This window comes from Dipodomys merriami, unplaced genomic scaffold, assembly GCF_024711535.1.
Source record: "Dipodomys merriami isolate MVZ:Mamm:240054 unplaced genomic scaffold, mDipMer1.0.p SCAF_3, whole genome shotgun sequence".
In the NCBI taxonomy this organism is placed as follows: domain Eukaryota; kingdom Metazoa; phylum Chordata; class Mammalia; order Rodentia; family Heteromyidae; genus Dipodomys; species Dipodomys merriami.
In genome coordinates, this window is record NW_027204492.1 from 114,172,235 (window position 1) to 114,194,844 (window position 22,610).

The 22,610-nt window shown below is 40.0% G+C and overlaps 1 protein-coding gene across 1 annotated transcript; it reads right to left on the reverse strand.

Annotated features, from left to right (window-relative positions):
- Positions 1-4,623: 4,623 nt before the first annotated feature.
- Positions 4,624-21,297, reverse strand: Tceanc (transcription elongation factor A N-terminal and central domain containing). Its single transcript, XM_070040862.1, has 3 exons — positions 21,204-21,297; positions 18,529-18,656; positions 4,624-15,240 (listed from the first exon to the last, which is right to left on the reverse strand). The coding sequence occupies exon 3, from the start codon at positions 15,230-15,232 to the stop codon at positions 14,177-14,179; it is 1,056 nt and encodes a 351-aa protein (XP_069896963.1). The 5' UTR covers positions 15,233-15,240; positions 18,529-18,656; positions 21,204-21,297; the 3' UTR covers positions 4,624-14,176.
- Positions 21,298-22,610: the final 1,313 nt, after the last annotated feature.

Here is a 22,610-nt window from a genome sequence, read left to right on the forward strand (position 1 = left end):
GACAGGTAAATAAAAAGGGAATATTTTTCCTTTAATCTTCTAGTGCTACCTCTGTCATCTCTAAGAAGAGAACAGCAGTGGCAAGAGGCGGCGTCTCAGAAGCCCATAACTCCTTGCTTTTTATATGCAGTTGAGCACACGGATAATAATGTTGAAGTCCCTAGAGAAAGGAGGGATGCCTTATGAATTTTCAATATTTTGTGAAGTAGACTTTATTTATTATTTGTTTTTATTTTACTCTTTCACTGACATTGGGGCTTGAACTCAGTGTTCAGGCTTCATGCTCAGATTTTTCTGGCATTCTACCACTTGAGCCACAACTTCACTTCCAGGTTTTTGTCAGTTATTTGGAGATAAGAGTGCCTAGAATTTGTATGCTTGGCTGGATGGCTAAATTCAAATAAGAATCTTCAGATTTCTGCCCCCTGAGTAGCTAGGATTACAGATGTGAACCACCAGCATTTGGCTTTGTTTAACAGAACACTCTCACTTTTTGATGTGGCCAACAATAATTGACTCTGGTCTTTGGTGAATCATTTTCAATTCTAGAAAGTTTTAAATTAAAATCTGTCACAAATAGATAATTTTACAATAATTGTGAAAGTATGGCACATAATACTGAGATCTAGTTTGAGCACAAATGAATTTTCTCATAAAAAAGAAAGTCAATTTTTTTTGGGGGGGTCCGGTCGTGGGGCCTGAACTCTGGGCCTGGGTGCTGTCCCTCAGCTTTTCAGCTCAAGGCTAGCCCTCTACCACTGGAGCCACAGCGCCACTTCCGGCTTTTTTCTTTTTGCTTATGTGGTGCTGAGGAATCGAACCCAGGGCCTCAGGCATGCAAGGCAAGCGCTCTACCACTGAGCCACCTTCCCAGCCCAGAAAGTCAATTTTTACACGTACAGAAAATTCCCCATAAGAAATATGAGTAAAGGTTTATAAGATATAAATCCATTGGAAATAGCAAGCAGGAAAATATAGTGCCTTGTTTTTTAAAACACCTATATTTACATAGTAAACCAAATATGAACTTAGACAATTTTTCAAAAGAAAAACAATGTATAGTGCCATATCCATTGAGACAAATTGAACCAAACTAAGCAATCCATAGGGTCATGAGGGAAACATCTGAAAATCTTGTCATGGGCCCTATGTTTCTTTGGGCCTGGCTTATTTCACTTAATATAAAGTTTCCAAGACTTTCCATTTCTTAACAAATGGGCTGATGTCATTCTTTCTAATGGAGGCATAGAATTCCTATATATAGGTTGGTTCCACATCTTAGCTATGGTAAATAATGCTGTGATAAACACAGTTGTGCTGGTAGCTTTAGTCTGACCTTGGTTGTGGATCATTTCGGTAAATGCCCAAAAGTGGGATTGCTGGGTCATAGGGGAGCTCTATGTGGAGTCTTTTGAGGAACCTCCATACTACTTTCCAAAGTGGTTGAACAAGTTTACACTCCCACCAACAATGCAGTAAGGTTCCCTTCTGGCCACATCCCCTCCAGCATCTGTTGTTATTAGAGTTCTTGATTATAGCCATTCTAACTGGGGTGAGGTGGAATCTCAATGGTTTCCCTTATTTGCAAAAACTAGTACATGTAGAAAAGGTCAAAAAGCTATGTACATATGACAATATAAGATGATGTTAAGCAAAATGAACCCCAAGATAGGGACACAAATATTTTCTTTCTTTCTTGCTATTGTTTCTAACACATTTATAATGCACCATGTGATTTTTTTTGTTTCTTTGTATGTTCCTCCCCCACGGTATAACCCCTGTTTTCACTGTATTTAATGTCGGGGCCCTGCATTTTGTATATACACTTCTTTAATTGGGGGAGGGGAAGGGAAAAACAAAATGTTTAAATAGGGATACAGGTTAACCCATTGTAACAATGAGATGTACAAGACACTATGTTGAAAATGAACTTTACAATTTTGGAGGGGTGGTAATTGTGGAGGTGGGAAGGGATGGTAGGGGAAAAAGAAAGGCGGATGCAACAATGCTTGATAGGAAATGTACTCATTACCTTGCTCATGTAACTATAACCCCTCTGTACAGTATTTTTACAATAAAAATGTACAAAAAAGAGAAAATGTTGTCATGATAATTGTCAAGGACTTTACATAGGAATGATATAGGAGTTTATTAGTCCAATTACTAATATTAACTAGTTATTGATTGAAAGCAAGCCTAGAGAAATCCCACAGAATTTCAGAACTTTATAAAAAGGTCCTACAAGCAAGTCTAAGGTGGTTTAAAAATGTAAGCATGCAGTTGGGTGCCAGTGGCTCATGACTGTAATTCTAGCTACTCAGAAGGCTGAGATTTGAGGATAACAGTTCCAAGCCAGCCTGGGCAGGAAAGTCCGTGAGACTCTTATCTCCAATTAACTATACAGAAAAAGCTGGAAGTGGCCCTGTGGCTCAAGTGGTAGAGTGCTAACCTTGAGCACAAAGAGGCTCAGGGACAATGCTCAGGCCCTGATTTCAAGCCCCAGGACTGGCACAAAAAAGTTAGAATGCATCCAAATATGCAAGAGGAATTTAAGGAGTTACCCGATAACAGCTTGCTTCCCCAAGAACTATCACCCTCCTCTGTGCAAACTTTTTTTTCTGATACAACTTGACCTTTATCTTGGTGGGAAAAAATTCAGACCTTTCTTAGGAGAGCTTAAAGGAGAATGCAAAAGACATCAATAAGCATCTTGACAAAGTATATTTCTAAAGTGATTAAGGGTTCTGGTAGAAATAAAATACTGTAGGTGGATGGGTACACAGGATGGTAAAACTAGAGAAGATATGCTTGTGGAGGTGCCTTATGCCAGCCCTCAGGATAAACAAGCAGGAACAGGAAGGGCTATGGAACAAGTGGTATAAGTTTAGGGAACAGAAGTTTGCCAAGAACCTGACATATAACATCATTCCATAAGAAAATGCACAAAGTAGTAATGAATCTTAATTGATGCAAGCTTGAAATCATGGTTGTTTCTCTTGCCATAACTAGTTCTAATGTGTTCTCTTAAATTTTAAGTTTTCATGTTCTTTGTTTGCCAAACTCTAAACATGGCTTAATTCCATTAAGTCAAAATGGCAGACTGGAAGCAGGCATTAAAATTCAGGAGTGAAGTGAGGAATTTGTTCTCTTTGCTGACTTACTCATGAAAATGAATTTTAAACTGAACTTAACTATTAAAGGCAACACAAAGAAAGCTTTGCAGACATGGTGGTTATAGTTATGTACAAAATATATATTTGCACATATGAATGTTTTAAACTAAAGGATGGAAAAAAATCAAGATAGGTATTATGGTAGTTGAATTATGAATAATTTTTATATAAGTTTTTAATTCCATGTTACAATATTCTTTTGAGCAATAAGTGGAATTTTAAAATTATTACTATTATTTGAACAACAAACACCTTTATTTCATGAGCTAAGGCTGGCGGATGATTTACTTGCCTTTCCAAGCACTGATCATCCTCAGAATTTTAGCTCCTTGCCTTTAGCATATAGCCATGATCAGCCACAATGGCTTGCTCTTAATGCAATGCACTTAATGCAGCTTTCTCTGCTGGAACTGCTCCTCCAAAAGACTGCTGATTTTGACATTCCCCCCTCTCCCCTTTATTGTATTCTTTTGAATTTTCTTGGACTTTTGTTTGTTTGTTTAAATTTCTCCCTAGTGGGCACCAGTTGCTCATACCCATAATTCTAGCTACTCAAGAAGCTGAGAGCTGGGGAATCTCGGTTTGAAGCCAGTAAGGGCAGGAAAGCCCATGAGACTCTTAGCTCTAATAAACTACAAAAAAAAAAGAGAGACAGAAATGGAACTGTGGCTCAAGTAGTAGAACACTAGCCTTGAGCACAAAATCTCAGGGACAGTGCCCAGGCCCAGAGTTCAAGCCCTAGGACTGCGCAACAAATAAAGAAACAAAAAACCCTTTTCTTCCTTAGGAGTCAGCTTGGCCCCTATCTTGCACAGCATGAGCAGAACATCATGGGATTCATATCACAGTCAGTACAGTGTGCTATGGATGGGAACAATGCAATTCTTCACCAGGGTCTTGGTGGCAGAGCAGTATGTTCATTATTCGATACATTGTAGACACCATCAAGGATCCTTGTTTTACCAGTACAACACACAGAGCCCCAGAGAAAAGCTGGCCACATCCAGCCTCAGAGCATGGTACTTCTTGTTGCCTCCTCCAGCTTGGACTGGGTTGTATGCAGCAGGGGCATCCCAGTTCATACTTCTGCTTCTTGTGGTAGAGCTTTCTCTTGTCCCCACCCCAAACGAGTCTTGCAGCGCTTGTGACACTTGTCCTGAGAGATACCTATTTGCTGGACACTGGCTGAATAAGGCTAGGAATTGTTTTCTTCCCTGTTGTTTCCTTTGTTTCTTTTTTTTCTTTTATTGTGAAAATACTGTACAGAGGGATTACAATTACATGGGCAAGATAATGAGTACATTTCTTATTAAGCAATGTAGCCTCCTCCTTTGTTTCCCCTTCCCATCCCTTCCCATTCTCCTCCCCCACCCCCCAATCCTCCTCCCACGCCCCTCCCCCCCACCAAAGTTGTAAAGTTCGTTTTCAACATAACGACTTGTACATCTCATTGTTGCAATGGGTCCACCTGTATCCCTATTTAAACGATTTGATTTTTCCCTTCCCCTCCACAAATTACACCAACATCAAATACAGTGAAAGCAGGGATTATACCGTGGGGGAGGGACATACAAAGCAACAAAGAAATAATCTTATAAATGTGTTAAAAACACATGCATGAAAGAAAAAAACATTAAAATACATATCTAAGAGTTCATTTTCCTAACATCACATTATCTGACCTTTTCCACTTGACTCATACATATACTAGATATTGTAAATAAGGGAAACCATGGGACCTATGTTTCTTTGGGCCTGGTTTACTTTACTTAATATAATTTTTTCCAAGTCTTTCCATTTCCTAACAAATGGGCCAATGTCATTCTTTCTGATGGAGGCATAGAATTCCATTGTGTGTGTATCAAGAAAATGAGGTATATATATACCACATTTTTTTTTTTTTTTGTCGGTCGTGGGGCTTGAACTCTGGGCCTGGGCATTGTCCTTAGCTCTTCAGCTCAAGGCGAGTGCTCTACCACTTGAGCTACAGCGCCACTTCCGGTTTTCTGGTGGTTTATTGGAGATAGGAGTCTCACGGTCTTTCTTGCCCGGGCTGGCTTTGAACAGCGATCCTCAGATCTCAGCCTCCTGAGTAGCTAGGATTACAGGCGTGAGCCACCAGCGCCCGGCTACCACATTTTCTTGATCCACTCATCTACTGAGGGGCATCTGGGTTGGTTCCATATAATGCTGCAATAAACATAGTCGTGCTGGTAGCTTTAGTGTGGTCTTGTTTGTGAACATTTGGGTAAATGCCCAAAAGTGGGATTGCTGGGTCATAGGGGAGCTCTACGTGGAGTCTTTTGAGGAACCTCCATACTGCTTTCCAAAGTGGTTGAACAAGTTTACATTCCCATCAACAATGCAATAAGGTTCCCTTCTGTCCACATCCCCTCCAGCACCTGTTGTTATTAGAGTTCTTGATTTTAGCCATTCTGACTGGGTTGAGGTGGTATCTCAATATTGTTTTGATTTGCATTTCTTTTATGGCTAGGGAGGTTGAGCATTTCTTCATGTGTCTATTGGCCATCCTTCTTTCCTCTTCAGAGAAGTTTCTCTTTAAGTCTTTCGCCCACTTATTTATTGGGCAGTTGTTTTTTTGAGGATTTGTTGTTGGGGGATTTAATTTTTTGAGTTCCAGGTATATTTTAGATATGAGACCCTTGTCCGTTGCATGGCTAGTGCAGATCTTCTCCCAATCCACGGGCTTTCTATTGATCTTGCTAGCTATGTCCTTTCCCATGCAGAAGCTCTGCAATTTCATGCAATCCCATTTGTCCAACCTTTCTTTGATTTATTATGTTTCTGGGTCTCTATTAAGAAAATTTCAGCCTGTGCCAAGGAGACCCAGGGTTTTGCCTATTCCAGGCTAGGATTTTTTTTAATGAAGCAATGTTAAGCAACCTTTAAAAGTTGAGGAGCAATACAAAAATTACCAATAATAAATTAAAATAATAATGATTTTATTATTCTACTTCCTCACCAACATGTACTATTCTCCTCCCTTTTAACAGTTGGATATAGGTGGCTCATGTCTGTAATCCTAGCTACTCAAGAGGCTGAGATCTGAGGATCAAATTCAAAACCAGCCTCGGCAGGAAAGCCCATAAGACTCTTATCTCTAATTAACCACTACATAATTGGAAGTGGGGCTATGGCTGAAATGGTATAGCACCAACTTTGAGCAAAAGAAGTTCAGGGACAATGCCCAGACCCTGAGTTCAAGCCCTAGGACCTGCACAAAAATTTAAAAAAAAACATTCTAAGTGAGTGTGAAGTGGTACCTCACGGTGGTTTTAATTTATATTTCCTTAAGAAATAATGACCTTGAACATCTTTTCATGTGTACCATTTCTGGATCTTTGATCTTTGGTTAAGTATTTATTCAACCCTTTTGCCTGTTTTTAACTTGTACTTCTTATTATATATTTGGAAGTGAACAGATCAGATCTCCTGACTGCTTATAAGGGCAATGGAAGAGAAAGCAGAGTCACTGAGGGCTCTTTATTAGAAATTTGTAGTTCAAGTTGCAAAAGTATGGAATTGCCAGTAAGCAGAAAAGCAAGTGTTGGACAGATGATTGGAAGCTTAGTTTAATCATGCTAAGTTGAAGAAGCTTACTAGTTATGTTATCCAGAGTTAACCAAAGTCAGCTGTTAGATTTTTTTTTTTTTTTTGTCGGTCGTGAGGCCTGAACTCTGGGCCTGGGCGCTGTCCCTCAGCTCTTCAGCTCAAGGCAAGCGCTCTACCACTTGAGCTACAGCACCACTTCCAGTTTTCTGGTGGTTTATTGGAGATAAGAGTCTCACGGACTTTCCTGCCCAGGCTGGCTTTGAACCGTGATCCTAAAATCTCAGCCTCCTGAGTAGCTACACCGGCACCCAGTGAGAGCTGTTAGATTTATGGGCTTGGAATTCAAGAAAAAGAGAGTTATCAGTGAACTGATAGTCTAGAAGCCAGAGAACTAGATAAAATCCCCAACAGAAAGGTAGATATAGAAGGGGTAGAAAGACATTTCAAAATCAAAGGATCAGGAAAGCAAAGAGGAACCAGCAAATGATGCTGAGATGAAATCGCCAGTGAAGTAACTCAGGAAAGAATAACCTACTACAAGCCACAAGAAAAAGTCTTTTCAGGAAGTAAGCCTGTCCATTGGTGCTGATGCACGTAAAGATTATCCCTTACATTTAGTGACTTGGAGGGTAGAGATTCCAGTATTGGTTAAGTACTTTCATTCAAAGGTAGCTGCAGAAAGGTGGAATTCACACTCCCAATTTCTGTGGACAGAAGTTTCACAAATATGAATACACACAAGCATTACTGGAGACTTAGTGAAAATGTAGATTCAGGTTCACTAGGTCTGGGATGGAGACGTTTCTGTATCTGCTCTCAGGTGATGATGGGACTACTGGCTGGAAGTCCTCACTATAACAAGTCAGATTGACTAGTTGGATCTGCAGTTATTCCAAGTTTCTCTGCTGAATACAGATCTAACCAAGAACATACATGGCAACTTCTCAAGGCTAATTATAAAGGATTATCTATTTTCTACAGGATTACTACCATTAATAATTGACTTCAAAGGGATAGCATGAGCAACAAGAAAGAAGCATAAAAAACAATTCCTTTGTATGCACTAGTAGCCCTGTGAGCTGTGTGCAGGAGGGAGAGATGTCCATACAGAAAGCAAATGTCAGGCCCATGAAACTGCCCTCACAGCTTCAGAAGCACTAGGAGACTCATTCTTTACCCAAGTGGTTTGGCTATAGCGTCTCCTGAGAAAATGTGCCATTATCTCTCCATTATCTATTTGCACAAATTGGGGCACTACAGGCTCAGAGTAATTCATGAAGATAAATGCCCAATAGAGACCTTGTCTTCAATCTCCTCTCTCAGTTCATTTGATTTTTTGGTAAATGTTTTATTGATATACAAAGTACATATCATGTAAGTCACCCATTTAAAGCCCACAATGCAACAGTGATTATCCTATTTATAGAGCTGTGCACCCATCACCACAATAAATACTTTTTTTTCCATTTTTTAAATTTATTTGTTCATGTGGTGCTGGAGATCAAACCCAGAACCTTTCACTGACATATTAAAAATCTCAAAATGTATACATATTAGTGGGGTACGATATGATATCTCATTACACATATATATTGTGCAGTCAGGTTAAGCACACCTATCTCCTTATACATGTATCACTTTTTGAGGCAAAATCACTCAAATTCCTTCCTTTTAGTTTTATTTTTTTAGTATATTTTTTATTGTAAAGATCCTGTACAGAGGGGTTACAGTTACATGAGTAAGGGAATTAGTACATTTCCTATCAATTATTGTTACCTCCTCCTTTGTTTTTCCCCTACCAGATACATTATACAATCACTAGCTGTAGTCACCCCTTATTGCTAGGCCAATAGCATACTAGAACTTCTATTATCTAACTACAACTTAATACCTACTGATCAACCTTACCAACCCATTGACCACACTCAATTTTATGATATGTCTATCATTCTCCAAAGAAATCCATGGGCCCTTTACCCACTACCTCATTTTTAAACGATATAGTCCCTAAAACATGATAGATGTCCACTAAAAATGTCTAGAAACTTGCTGTCCAGCAATTTGTATAATACCAAATTGTGGTAGAGGAATGGCACAAAAAAGTCCATCTTAAGAATGAAAACCCAACTGCAAAAATAGAAATTAACAGCATGAAAAAGATAAGAAGGACCAGAGAATTCATAATACTCTAGTAAATGCATAAATATCCACACAGTTCATTTAAATTGTTGAGCTGGGCTGGGGTGCCTGGGCGGCTCACGCCTGTATTCCTAGCTACTCCAAGGCTGAGATCTGAGGATTGCAATTCAAAGCCAGCTGAAGTAGTAAAGTCTATGACATTCTTATCTCCAATTAACTACCAAAAATGCCAGAAGCAGAGCTGTGGCTTAAGTAGTAGAGCACTAGCCTTGAGCAAAATAGCTACGGACATCACCCGGGCCATGAGTTCAAGTCCCAGGACTGGCACACACACAGAAAAAAAATGTGGAAGCAGACTAATACAGACTTCAGCTTTCCTTCACTGAGGTACACATGAATTCACCTGCCATGGGTTAGAGCTACGTGGGACACTGATTGGACAAGTGCCTCCCTATGTTGTGATAGGAGAAGGAAACTAAAACTGGTTTTGCAGCTGTGTCTGCCATCACTCACACAGGCTAAGTGGAATCCAGCCAGATGATTCAGACTCACTGGCACTCTTGGAAATTCCTCGCTTCAGTTCACAAAGGTGTATTTGGTGAACTATGATACCATTTGGATGATTTAAAAGCAGTGGCTGGTAACTATGTCTATGTTTATGTCGCTTCAAAAGGGATGACATTAAAAAAATAGTAAAGAAGCTGGGTGCCATTGGCTCATGCCTGTCATCCTAGCTACTCAGGAGGCTGAGATCTGAGGACTGTGGTTCAAAGCCAGAAAAGTCTGTGAGACTCTTATCACCAATTAACCACCAGAAAACTGGAGCTGTGGTTCAAAGTGGTAGAGTGTTAGCCTTCAGTGAAAAAGGTCAGGGCCAGCACACAGGTTCTGGGTTTAAGCCCCATGACTGACAAAATTAGAAAAAAAAAAACATAGTAAAACAATTACGAATGAATGATATTTTAACTCATGAAATTAGTTCTGTGATTTGGTCATGGCTGTTTTATATATTTTTAAATGTGCCATTTTGAAAGGATTCATAACGAGTTAGATCTTACTTATACTTATATCTCACATTTTGAAAGAAAGCAAGAATATATCTAGTAAATTTAAATCTATATTGTAACCGTCCATCCTGTAAAGTACTCACAAAAATTTATCAAGGGGGGAGCTGAGAAGGTGGCTCAGTGGTAGAGCGCTTTCCTTGCATGCATGAGGCCCTGGATTTGATTCCTCAGCACCACATAAGCAGAAAAAAAGAAGCCGGAAGTGGTGCTATGGCTCAATTGGTAGCGTACTAGCCTTGAGCTGAAGAGCTGAGGGATGGCACCCAGGCCCAGGGTTCAGGCCCCACGACCGGACCCCTCCAAAAAAAATCATCAAGGGATGCAAGATAGCAGAGCCATTTTTAAAAAGTTGATTATTTCCTTAGACCACATAGACAGAACATGAAGATAGAAAAGCTGTGTATTGTGTAGGAAAGGGTATTTGAAATGACATCTATATATTTATCTACTTGGAATTCACAAAAAATGTCCCCCTATTTTTAAAGTCAATCACTTTTCAGAAACTAGATAAATCACAAAATGACACAAAAAAGGTTCCCCTGTATTGGGAGAGCTGACACCTGGCAAAGCCTAATATGCAATAGTACAGAACATTTCCTACCATGCTCGGTAACATCTCTGGCAATATACTTTCAAATAACAATGCAATGGATTGTGGGCTTTTCTGAAAGCAAGAATGTGCCTTCTAAAATCTCATTTTAGTAAATATTTTTCATTTACTATCTGATCTAAAAGAGAGGCCCAGACCTTGTAAAGACAATGGAGCACTGCCAGCTGCAGGCTTCCTGCCTGGCATTTAGAAATGGTGACAGCGAATGAAAGAAGTCTCTCATCACAGGAAGTGTCCAAAGAAGAGACAGAGCTGCAATTGTATCCAACTCTTTATTTTAAAAAAGTAATACAGACAAAGGAGATTGACTCATGAAAACAACTGATGTCCGGGCCCTGCGCTGCTACTCCTAGTAACCATGGCAACCAAGGTACAGGCTATACTTGTGTTAAAGTTGGTATTGTTTTTTTTTTTTTGAAGTATTGTTACTATTTTATTAGAAGCCACAGATGGGGAATTTCGGATTTGGTCTGTATAAGGTTTTATCATGGAAAAGGATGCAAAGAGACTAGTGATGTGACATTTGGATCATTGCAATAGCCAACTAACTGGTGTCCCTGCATCCTATCTTTGCTTCCTTCTTAGTCTAACTCAACATAGTAGCCAGAATTTTTTGTCCTAAAGCACATTCAAAAGTCATCACCATGAGCTCCCTAGCTTCAGTTTCTTTAAAAAAAAAACTCAACATTAGCCAGGTGCTGTTGGCTCATGCCTGTCATCCTAGCTACTCAGGAGGCTGAGATCTGAGGAACGCAGTTTAAAGCCAGCCCAGGCAGGAAAGTCCGTGAGACTCTTATCTCTAATAAACCACCAGAAAACCAGAAGTGGCTCACGTGGTAGAATTAGCCTTGAGCTGAAGAGCTCAGGGACAGGACTAAGCCCAGAGTTCAAGCACCATCACCAACAAAAACAAAAACAAGAAAAAAACAAAAAACCCACTCAACATTATTATCAGACTAACAAGGACCTTCGCGAATGCTGTGCCTTCTTTGACCTCATCTCTAACCATTCTTCCAATTGCCCATTGCACCCTAGTAGTGATGGACTCTTGCTGACACTTGACCATCTTTGACTCCTTCCTACCTTGTGGACCTTAGCACTTGCTGTTCCTGTGGGAAGAATTTTAAATTGGAATCTTTACTCAATAGCAATTTGAAAGGAAAATGATTTGTTTTTAGGAGATAGCACATAGTATATGAAATTATTATTATTATTGCCAGTCCTGGGGCTTGAACTCAGGGCCTGGGCACTGTCCCTGAGCTTCTTTTGCTCAAGGCTAGCACTCTACCACTTGAACCACAGTGCCACCTCTGGCCTTTTCTGCTGATGTGGTGCTAAGGAATTGAACCCAGGGCTTCATGCATGCTAGGCAAGCACTCTACCACTAAACCACATTCCCAGCCCCTATACAAAAGAATTATTGTCTGTACTTAGAAAATGCAATGCTGTTTCACTGACCTAGAGAAAAAAAGCCCACATTACTACTATTTGTAGTTGCAAAACTGACAACATTGATATGAAATGAGGAAGGTCTTGTAAATTTTTATATCTTGGAGAATATGGGATTTTCCATTTCAAGTGCTTTTATTTGTCTGTAAATTTAGTTTTCAAATCCCAATATGAAAACCACACACACACACACAGAACTAAAACACCAACACTAACTTAATCAAAGTTGGTTTTCGTGTGTAATATGTGCTCTTTTCTAACCTCTGAATGGTTTTTTTAAGATCACTCCAAGTCATATGAAACCACAATTTATGAAACTTCAAGTTTTAGATGACCTTGCAAGTTACTGTTTAAAGGACTAATGTGTTGCATCACAATAAGCAGCTCTCAGAAGGCACAGAGAGAAAAAGACATCAAAATAAAATTCAGACTTGATGGTCTCTAGCTGATTTCTCCAAACTCATTTGAAAACATAAATGCTTTTCAGTTTTATGAACCATTTGGGAGAACTGTTATTAGAATGTAAAGTATATACACTGGAAGGGCACCAGACACCAATAAAGATTGGTGAGTTAGGACAAAAAAGACTGCACAGAATGTGCGGGTTGGTAGGTAACTTAGGAGTAAACGTTTTAAAAACAAACAAACCCCAACAATGACCATGCTATGATTTATTTTTAAGGAAAAGGCAGCCATAATACATAAAAGGCTTCTTGTGTTTAAACAGCTATAGAAATAAGTTAAATACTGATTGCAAAGAAAGAGCTCAAAGATGTAATTTCCTCTTCAATTATTAGGTAAATAAATATTGGTAGATTCAAAGGCTGAAGCTGTGTACTTCCTCTGACAGATAAATGCTATTTTTACTGAAATAGAACTTGAACTTCAGACTAACACATGTCCTTGAGAACATGAGGACCTCTAACATCAGAAACTACATGTCTGAAGGAGTTTGTAAAGAACTTGTGCAAAGATAAACAATACAGTTCCTTCAACTAAACAAGAAGTCTCCAAACAAAATCTAACTGCAGGATGAAGTATAGCCTAACTTTTATGATTCAAAAAGACCTATAAAGTAAGAATGGAAAATGAACTTTACAACTTTGACCGGGGAGGATGGGGGGGGGGGTGAGAATGGGAAGGGATGGGAAGGGGAAACAAAGGAGGAGGCAACAAGGCAAAAATGCTAGATAAGAAATGTACTCATTACCTTACCCGTGTAATTGTAACCCCTCGGTACGGTATTTTCACACACACACACAAAAACATTGGAAATTAAAAACACAAAAGACTGATGTTCTAGTCTTCTAAGGTTATGGCCTAAAGACATTATTCACTTAGTTCCACAATTCCAAGAGTATATTTCCCAGATGTCAATATTGAGCCAGTCTCATGAATTTAGATGAGGAAAATCTGACATTGGTGTGAATTGGGTTATTTGTGGTTGTGTAGCTTAGTCAAGTCACTGCAATTCTGTAGACCTGTTTCTTCATCTGTAAAGTTTCCAAAGAACACTAATTTCTTACATATATAGAAAGAACCAAATGATAGCCTATTTAGGAGTAGTTCTCAACTCTGAGTGCATCTTAAAAGTAGCCTGAGTAATGACAAAAGCAACATGTTTGCCTGGGACCTATTCCATAGGTTCAGACTGAAATGTTCCAGGCCAGAGACCCTTGGCACCTTGGTACTTGTGAGTTTCAAAGCTCCTCAGAAGATTCTAATACGCAGCCATTCCTGAGAACCACAAGCCCGTTGCTATAGTAATGATATTCAAAGTGCACATTAAGACTAAAGCAGCTCAGGCCTGAGAGCCTGGATTTCCAACCTGCTTCTAGAATACTGAGCTACTCTCAATCCCAATCTGGGTACAGTAGGGTAACAAATGGTCACAAAGCACATGGAATAGTTATCATTCTCCTTCCTCTCCTCTTTCCTTTCCCTTCTCCCTCTCTCCCCAAATGATAACTTTTAGTGTTGATGGTATCTACTGTGGCAAATAATCTTAAGATTATTTGAAGAATAGCATGTATAAGATTTTAAGAAACAAGTACAAAGGGTCTTATACACACACACACACACACACACACACACACACACACACACACACACACGTGTGTGTGTGCGTGCCTGGGGGTATCTGTTAAGGAAATATTCATATATGATCACAAACACACCCACTTGCTATGGTACCACTGTTCCCCACATTCATTACAAATAGCATAAGTCATCATCTCTTCATCTGGGTTCGAATTTCGGACCCAGCTTGGAAGGAAAAGGGTTCCTCTGGCAATGACGGTGACCTTGCAGTTGTAGTTCTCACAGCGTCTGCATTTTATTTTATTTGTCTGTGTGCCATCAATAGCTTGGGGAAGGTAATGATCCTGGATACAGGATTCCGTGTAGGAAGCCCTGAGCTGTTTCAGTTCCTGGTTTGCCATCTCCATGACAGTCATTTCAGCAAACTGTTTTGCAGACATGGTACCAGACAGCAAATTTTGTTGTAAGTGAACATTTTTGGGGTTCTTCAAGTTGGCAACTTTGCTTCTGACACAGGTTTTGTATTTTTTGATGTTCTTTGAATAGAGGGCAAAAATATGCTCTTCAATTTCTCTTGCAAATTTTTGCCACAAATCATCTTTGGGATGATCTGTGGAAGAACTAGTTAAAGCTATGTAAAGGAGCTCTACACATTTAGTTCTCATGGACATTGTTGGATCCTGCAACCCATTTGATTTCTGCCCAATGGATTTAGAGCCACCAGTTCTGAAATGTTCTTCTTTAGCTTCCATTTGAGCAGCACTATTTTCAGGCACAATTATTGCAGTGGAGTTTACAATGGCTTGAGATGATAGCAGAGAGTTAGAACTACAGAGACTTAAGATCTTATGGTTCAGGTCTTGAGAAAGTCCTGCATGTTCTTCTTTATTACCATCCGAATGGACTGATTTAGGGCTTTCCCTTGGTTTAACGTATATATTCTTATAAACAGCTTTCCACTTTGACAGCAAACACTTGGCTTTCTTTTTCAAAGCCACTGAGGGGCAGTTTTTGAGGACTCGATACACAGCTCTGACTACATCTGTCTCTTGGAGATGTGCCTTAGTCACATAAAACATTTCTAGCTCAGTAAGGTGGTTGCCAAGATCCTCAAAATTCCTTTGAGACATCAGTTGTTCAATAAGGGAAGCTCTAGCAGCTATCTGGGTTTTGTCAGACATCTTTACAGCTGCAAAGAAAAAAGATCATTCTGTTATTTGCAGCTTGCCTTTGTTGGTTAAAGTTCTTGCATAGTGAAATAGCTCTTTCTGCTAGTTACCTATATGCACAACATTTTCTGAAGAAGCAATGTGATCTAAGTGGGTGTGACATGTTAGAAAATGGAATCTACAAATGTGGAACAGTTTAGTTTCAAGCTTATTCTCAATAGTCCAAGGGAAAAAAACACACTGCAGGCTTTCAGCAGAATATTAAGAGGCTTGCTGGAGGATTCACTCTAATTTTTTTCCACCTCCAATTGTGCAAATCAATCTTTGCAGATCAGATTAGTCAATTCATTTGGACAGAATTTGATGATCATGTTGCACACTAAATTATGCCTGAGTCAGCATCAATATGGTAGTGCTGAACAATGTCAGGCTATTTTCCTTCTCATATTTAGCTATGTGTGTGAAATACTTGCTGATTTTATCATCTTAAAAGTGGTAATTTTCTGAATTCAAAGGAATGGAAAAACAAGATAAAGGGGGGAAATGTCTTCAGAAATCTAAAGAAATTGTGAGAGAGCACGTGGTGGGAAGCAGCTGGAACTAGGTCTAGTGAGCCCCCAAAGTCAACAGGATGCATTGTGCTGAAATTGGAGCCTTTGGAAAAATAGAGAAGTTACACAGATGATATAGAACTTTGGGCTAAGTGGTCCCTGCAGAGTCTGGTTTCATTAACTTTTTTTGAATGTGTGCCAGTACTTGGGCTGGAACTCAGGGAGTTGTGCTCACTGATGTATCCCTGATAGGATAACACAAAGATGAGCAAGAATCAGAGCCTTGCATGTAGAAACCCTAGGCAGTCCTTTTGTGTTTTCATTTAAAGTCATTTTTCTAATTTCTGAGAACAAACACTTAAAGATAATTCTTTTTACTTTTAAAAAGTCCACATTTTGAAAACAGCAAAAGTGGTCTTGCTAGGAATCAAAGGCTCAACAAAGAATAAGCAAGATAGCACAGGAAAAAAAAACACACCCTCAATTGTTGAACACTTGTGTCTGAAGTATCTGCTTCAGATCCTGGGAAAGTCAAACAATCACATTACAATGATGAGGTTGCAAGCTGCTCAATATACTTGAGCCCTGGCCCGCTGGTTAGAAAGTTTCCTCATCAACAAGCAATGTTTATATTCTGCCTGGATTCTCTGTGAAGTACTTCTGGAGAAATCAGGAAGAAGGTTGTCCAAATGGGCTACAGGGAGCTTGGGGGGTATAGTTCAGTGGTACAGTGCTTTCCTGGTGTGAAGCTCTAGGCCCCATCCCCAGCACCACAAAAATAAAATGGAGTCCAGGCCTAGACTGCTCACAGGAAATGCAACATTTGACTTGGGTCCAAATTTCTCAACCAAAGGTCTGAATTCTCAAGGCATTGTGAAGGTAAACTTCAGGGTTTCAGAGCTATGAAAGCAGCAGTTCAGATTTATTTGTGTAAATCTATAGAATTTAATGCATAAAACACATTGTTCTTCATTTCATATGTTCGTTAAATTTGCCTTTTCTTCATTTTTTTTTTGGGGGGGGGTCCAGTCAAGAGGCCTGAACTCTGGGCCTGGGCGCTGTCCCTTATCTCTTCAGCTCAAGGCTAGCACTCTACCATTTGAGCCACAGAGCCACTTCGGCTTTTTTCTTTTTTGCTATGTGGTGCTGAGGAATCGAACCCAGGGCCTCATGCATACAAGGCAAGTGCTCTACCACTGGGCCACCTTCCCAGCCCCTTCATATTTATTTAAACATTTTAATTGTGGTAAAATACATAAAACATAAATTTTACCTTTTTACCTTTTAAAAATATAGCAGTCCAGCAGTATTTACCATTATATTTTCATCTGACAAAACGGAAACTTGTGTGCTCTTTAAACAACTCCCCATACCTTAGCCCTGGCAACCCCCATTCAGCTTTCTGTCCCTATGGAGTGGACTAGTCTAGGTATAAGTATAATCACATGGTATTTGTCCTTTTGTGTCTAGCTTATGTCATGCCATATAACAGCCTAAAGGTTCATCCATGTTGTATCACGTGTCAGAATTCCATTCCTTATTATTGCTAAATAATACTCTCCTGTGTATATGGGCCACAGTTTATCTATTTATCTGTTGATGGCTACTTATGTTGCTTCCACTGAAGTGTACAATTATATCTTGGAGTCTCTGTTTTCAATTCTTTTACGTATATATGCACAAGTACAATTGCTAGAGCTTATGGCAATTCCATTTTCAAAGTTTTGAGGAACTCACACTTTTTTCCTATTCTTCTCCATACTTTGAAGAGCATTTCAATTTTGCCAAACTTTCTCTTTTCCCTGTGAGACAATCACGTGACTATAAAGCTTTTATCATACTATAGAAGTTAATGGGACTCAAAATCTTGAGATTTGCCATAAAATGACAAAATAAGCTGCGTGTCATTTTAGTTCTACATAGTTTACTCAACAAATATTTATTATGTAGCTAGAATGTGCTGGATACTGATCCTAAAAAGACCATCTTCCTTGAAGAGACTGACAGCCAAATGGAAGGGATACTCACCAGAAAGTGGATAATTACAATAAATGTAGCTGCTAGAATAAACACATAGTATGGGTACCAAACCCTATTTGGGTTATCATCTGGCCAGCTGCAATTGCTTCTTTACTACCTTCACTGGCTCATGGCACTTTGTTAGAACAACCTCTGATAGAGAACTCGGCAAGATATCCCCTCATTTTCCACGTAAAGCTCTTCAGAAGTTCCCCTAACACTCTTAGGATGGAGCTCAGGCTCCTTGGCTAGATATGAAAAGTGTACCACCTCCTCTCCCTCCCTGACTACTTACAACCCCAGACAGGCATTCTGTTTCACAGCTCAGTGCATTTGCTCTAGCAGCCACCTGAGCCTGGCCTCTCACTATCTCGGTGGTTTTTAACCCTGTCTGTATTACCTGGAGGAAATGAAAGGAATGAACAGACAAACAAGGTGAAGGCCTCACTCCAGATGGAATGAATTTGGATATTTGTTAGGTTCTTCTGTTGATTCTAATTAAAATCACACACAGGCAATAGTGTCTTCAGCAACAGTAGGACTCTCAGATAGGATGTTATTAACCCCCAAATAAGGCTGAGATTCTGCTTCTGGACTAATCACAGAGAACCCATCTGACTTCAGATTTGGCTAGGTGAGTCCTACTATATCTCATATGAGAGCCTCCACAAATTGTACCTGGTGATTGTCATATTTTAAGTGTCATGAGTATACAATTTCTGGTGTTTGCTCCCTTACCTTAAGTCCATGGAAGGAAATATGTATTAATTGAGCAGTTCTGTACCATTCACCGTCATGTCATTTTAAGCCACACAATAAGCCGAAGGTATGAGTATAGCTCATCTCCATTTTGCAAAAGAGAAAACCTATTAAGAAACATCCAATAATCACACAGTGTTTTTTCCCATGGTGCTTGCCACATTAATAAAAACATGTTAGCTTTTCCACCAAGAACATAAGGGAAGAGTCACCCGTTTTATTCAACTGTACAAATCTGCCAAACAATTTATTCAACCAATATTTCCTTTTGTTAAATAAGTGACAAGCATCCTTGATGCTTTCTGTCCTCTCTGTTTGCAAATTTCATTTCCTTTCAAACAAGACCTTGTATTCAGCTTCTTCCCTGGAAGAACAAGCCCATCTTGATTCTAGTTAGAAAAAAATCATACAAAAATACTAGATGAGATAAACCATGGGGTCCATTGTAGGCCAATCAAGTAGATCTAGGGAACCAAACAAACCTTTTGGACGAGCTGACTCTGGTATAATTGTCAGAAGTGAGGGGAGTGTCCAGCAATTGGCTAAGTTTGCTGGCCATCCCTGCGCTCATTTTCCCACCTACAAAATGAGGGAAATTAAGCATCTTATGATTAATGTGATAACTGATATCTTTGTGTGTGTGTATGTGTGTGTGTGTGTGTGTGTGTGTGTGTGTATTGTGTGTATGCACGTGTGCTGGTACTAGGGCTTGAACTCAGGGCCCAGGGGGCTGTTTCTGATCTTTTGTGATCAAGGATAGTGCTTTACTACTAGAGCCACAATTCCACTTTCTCCTTTTTGGTGATTAATTGAAAAGATTCACAGACTTTCCTGACTGGGCTGGCTTTGAACTGTGATCCTCAGAACTCAGCCTTCTGAGTAGCTCAGATTACAGGTGTGAGCCACCAGCACCCAGAGACATGTTTTTTAAATTTTAAATTACTTTTAAGTAGTTGGACAAAGGGGTTCAAATTCAGTTTATAAGTACAATTTATATTGATCTATGTCAACACTTCCATCGTTCTCTCCCATCTCTCTCAGGAGATAGCTTTTTATAAAGTGCTAAGAAGTTTATAACAAGTCTGACCATTATGTGGGTCTACAGTTTAAAAGTATCTCCAAGTGTAGTGACATATCTCTGTAATCAACAGCATTCAGGCAGCTGAAGGAGGATCTCAAACTCTAGGCCACCATCTCAAAACACAAAACCAGCCAACCACACATATCAGGTTCTGGTCCAGAGTAGGGGCTGGCAAATATTTTCTATAAAAAGCCAAACAGTAACCAGACCATACACTCTCTGCCTAAACTACTCGTCTTCAACTCTTGAAGCAGAAATAGCAGACATAGAAAATACAAGAATGAGTGGACACAACTTGGTTCAGACAAAGCTTGTTTCCACAAACAGGCCAACTGAATGTGCACAGGCATGGTTTCTTGACCCTTTTCTAGAGTAGTGTGGCCCCTCAGAAATAATAAGCAATACACAAATATGCTTTATAATTTCTAAAAGGCATATTAAAAATAAAAGTACGTTAAATTATTTAACCCAGTATTTCCAAAATATTGTCTTTTCTTTTTGTCGGTTGTGGGGAATGAACTCTGGGCCTGGGCGGTGTCCCTCAGCTCCTCAGTTCAAAGCTAGCCCCCTACCACTTGAGCCACAGCACCACTTCCTGCTTTTTCTGCTTCTGTGGTGCTGAGGAATCGAACCCAGGGCCCCATGCACGTGAGGCAAGCACTCTACCATTGAGCCAACTTCCCAGCACTGTCTTTACTTTAAAAAAAATGTGGTGTTAGAGATCAATCCCAGTGCTTCATACATGCTAAGGTCTGTCACTGACCTACATTCTAAGGCCTCCAAAAATTGCCATTTCAAAATGCAATTGATAAAAAATTGTTGTATATTAATTTTTTCATATAATTCTCAAAATTTTTGTTTTATGTTTACAGCACCTCTCTGTTTGGACAAATACATTTCAAATGCTCAAGCCTTATGAAACTTTATTGGATAGTCCTAAAACATAGTAATAATTGATCATCCTGAGCTGCACACCTAAGTGTGCTCTAGTTTCTGAGTAAAAATAAATATGAATTTCAACAGTGCCACAAGCTTGTAAATATCAACTCATATTATATACGAGCAAAGTGTATACACATGCACTAAAATAACAGCCTAAATCCTAAGAAGTACAAGAGAAAAGTTCATGGTGAAATTTCCACAAGCTGGTAGCATATTAGCATTAGCAGTAGTCTAGATCTGTTTGTAGATTTTTAGATCTCTTTTAGACCTAAGGAGCAAAAATGCATATGATGGCCCTCACCCACACACAATTCTCCAAGGTCACGGGGAGCCCCTTCTAGGGAGAGTTTTGCTGCCAAATTCTGGCAAAATGAGGCGTTGCAGATCCTACACTAGGGCTCTTCCCTATGATGATCCCTAATAAGCGTGCAGTGGCAGAGGGGAGCAGCCTAAAGGCTCGTCTGGAAATGGTTCGAGTTCCGGTGGGTGGAGTCTAGCACTAAGAAAAGCCCGCAGCTAACCCTCCGGGGACCACAGCCTGACCGTGACCGACAAACCAGCAGCAACGGTCCGAGGGTTCTGCCCACCCCGCTGACAACTAAAAGAGAGGGAAAAAATGAGATGACAGCACCTTAAGGCCTCCTGAGCCCAGGGCGCGCCAGAAAGCCTCTAAGTGCCGGAACCGGCTTCCACAGGAAACAAGGGCTCACCCTTCACCACGCGGAAGCCCCGCAGATCCCAGAAAGAGACTCGCTGAAATGCGCAGGCGCGGGACCGACCCGGTTCCGGAGCTCTCAGAAAAAAATAACTTCCGGTTGCCCAGGCTGAATGACAGAGACTCAACCAATCGAAACCCAGGAACCAGAGAACCAGGGTGTGGGACCCAGTACACCGTGGCAGGGAAATAGAATGCGCAGCAGGAGCTGCAGCCTAAGGGCTGACCCTTTGAAGTTTCCAGTGGGAGGAGCGAAGCTGGCTGCTTGGGCCTAACCTGAAACTACGCTAGCTGGGTTTGGGGGGGGGGGGGTTGTTGTTGTTGTTGTTTTGTTTGTTTTTAATTTCTTAGCAGCCAAGCTTGTTGAACTGCTCTTCAACGTACCCTTTTAACTTTCTCTCAAGACAGTGGTCAGTTTGATATTGACATTATTGTGGACATAAACTTAGCTTATTAATCCAAGAAATATTTATTACACAACAGTTGGTCTAAAAGTTATACACATTCTGTAATTCTGTGTAACCTGAACTTCTTAGCTGTGCTCACTGTTTGCCTGCAATTGTGACAGTGGGCTAGAGAAGGTGGCAGTCTCTTTTTGTTGATTCCCCCACTCCAGAATAATTTGGTGAAAAGTTTCAGGAAACAGAATATCCACTCCAGTTTTTCTGCACCAGATACTGTCAGAAAGCAGGATGATTGTATGATTGAATCATGTGAGAAGTTTTAGCGCGAGGGAGGGAAGACAGTGATGCATAGTGATCAGCATAAGGGGTGTCTGATCATTTTTGTGGTTTGGAAAATGCTATGTTTTTGCCACCATTATGAACAGGACAGGATTACAAAGGAGTCTTGTTTTTGTCATGAATTACCACTGCTACAGAGTAGCCTTAGCTGAATGTCAATGTTTTGTGAAATTATTTATGTTCTACCGAAGAACACCAAGGTCCAGCTGTAAGGACTCAACTAGCTTGGAGCTGTCACAGTTGCTTTTCCCGTTTCTAGACTTTAAGCTATTGCAGGGATATTGTAACTTTAGCTATTGTAAAGTTAGCTATTGTAACTTTAATTTCCACTTCTAGATTTTATATCGTTAAAAAAAGTTACAGCGACATTTATTAAAACATGGCAAGAAATCATTCTCAAGAATGTCATGATAAACGTAAATCGGGTCTTGGCTTAGAGACAGATTGGACTTAACCCCAAATATAGCATGGACAAGAGGGAATTTTTAGTCAAGGAGCAACTGGGAGGCAGTGGATGGAAAAGTACTTATAAAAGAAAGCTTTAGGAACAAGGGAGATTCTGGCTAACCTTACTTAATAG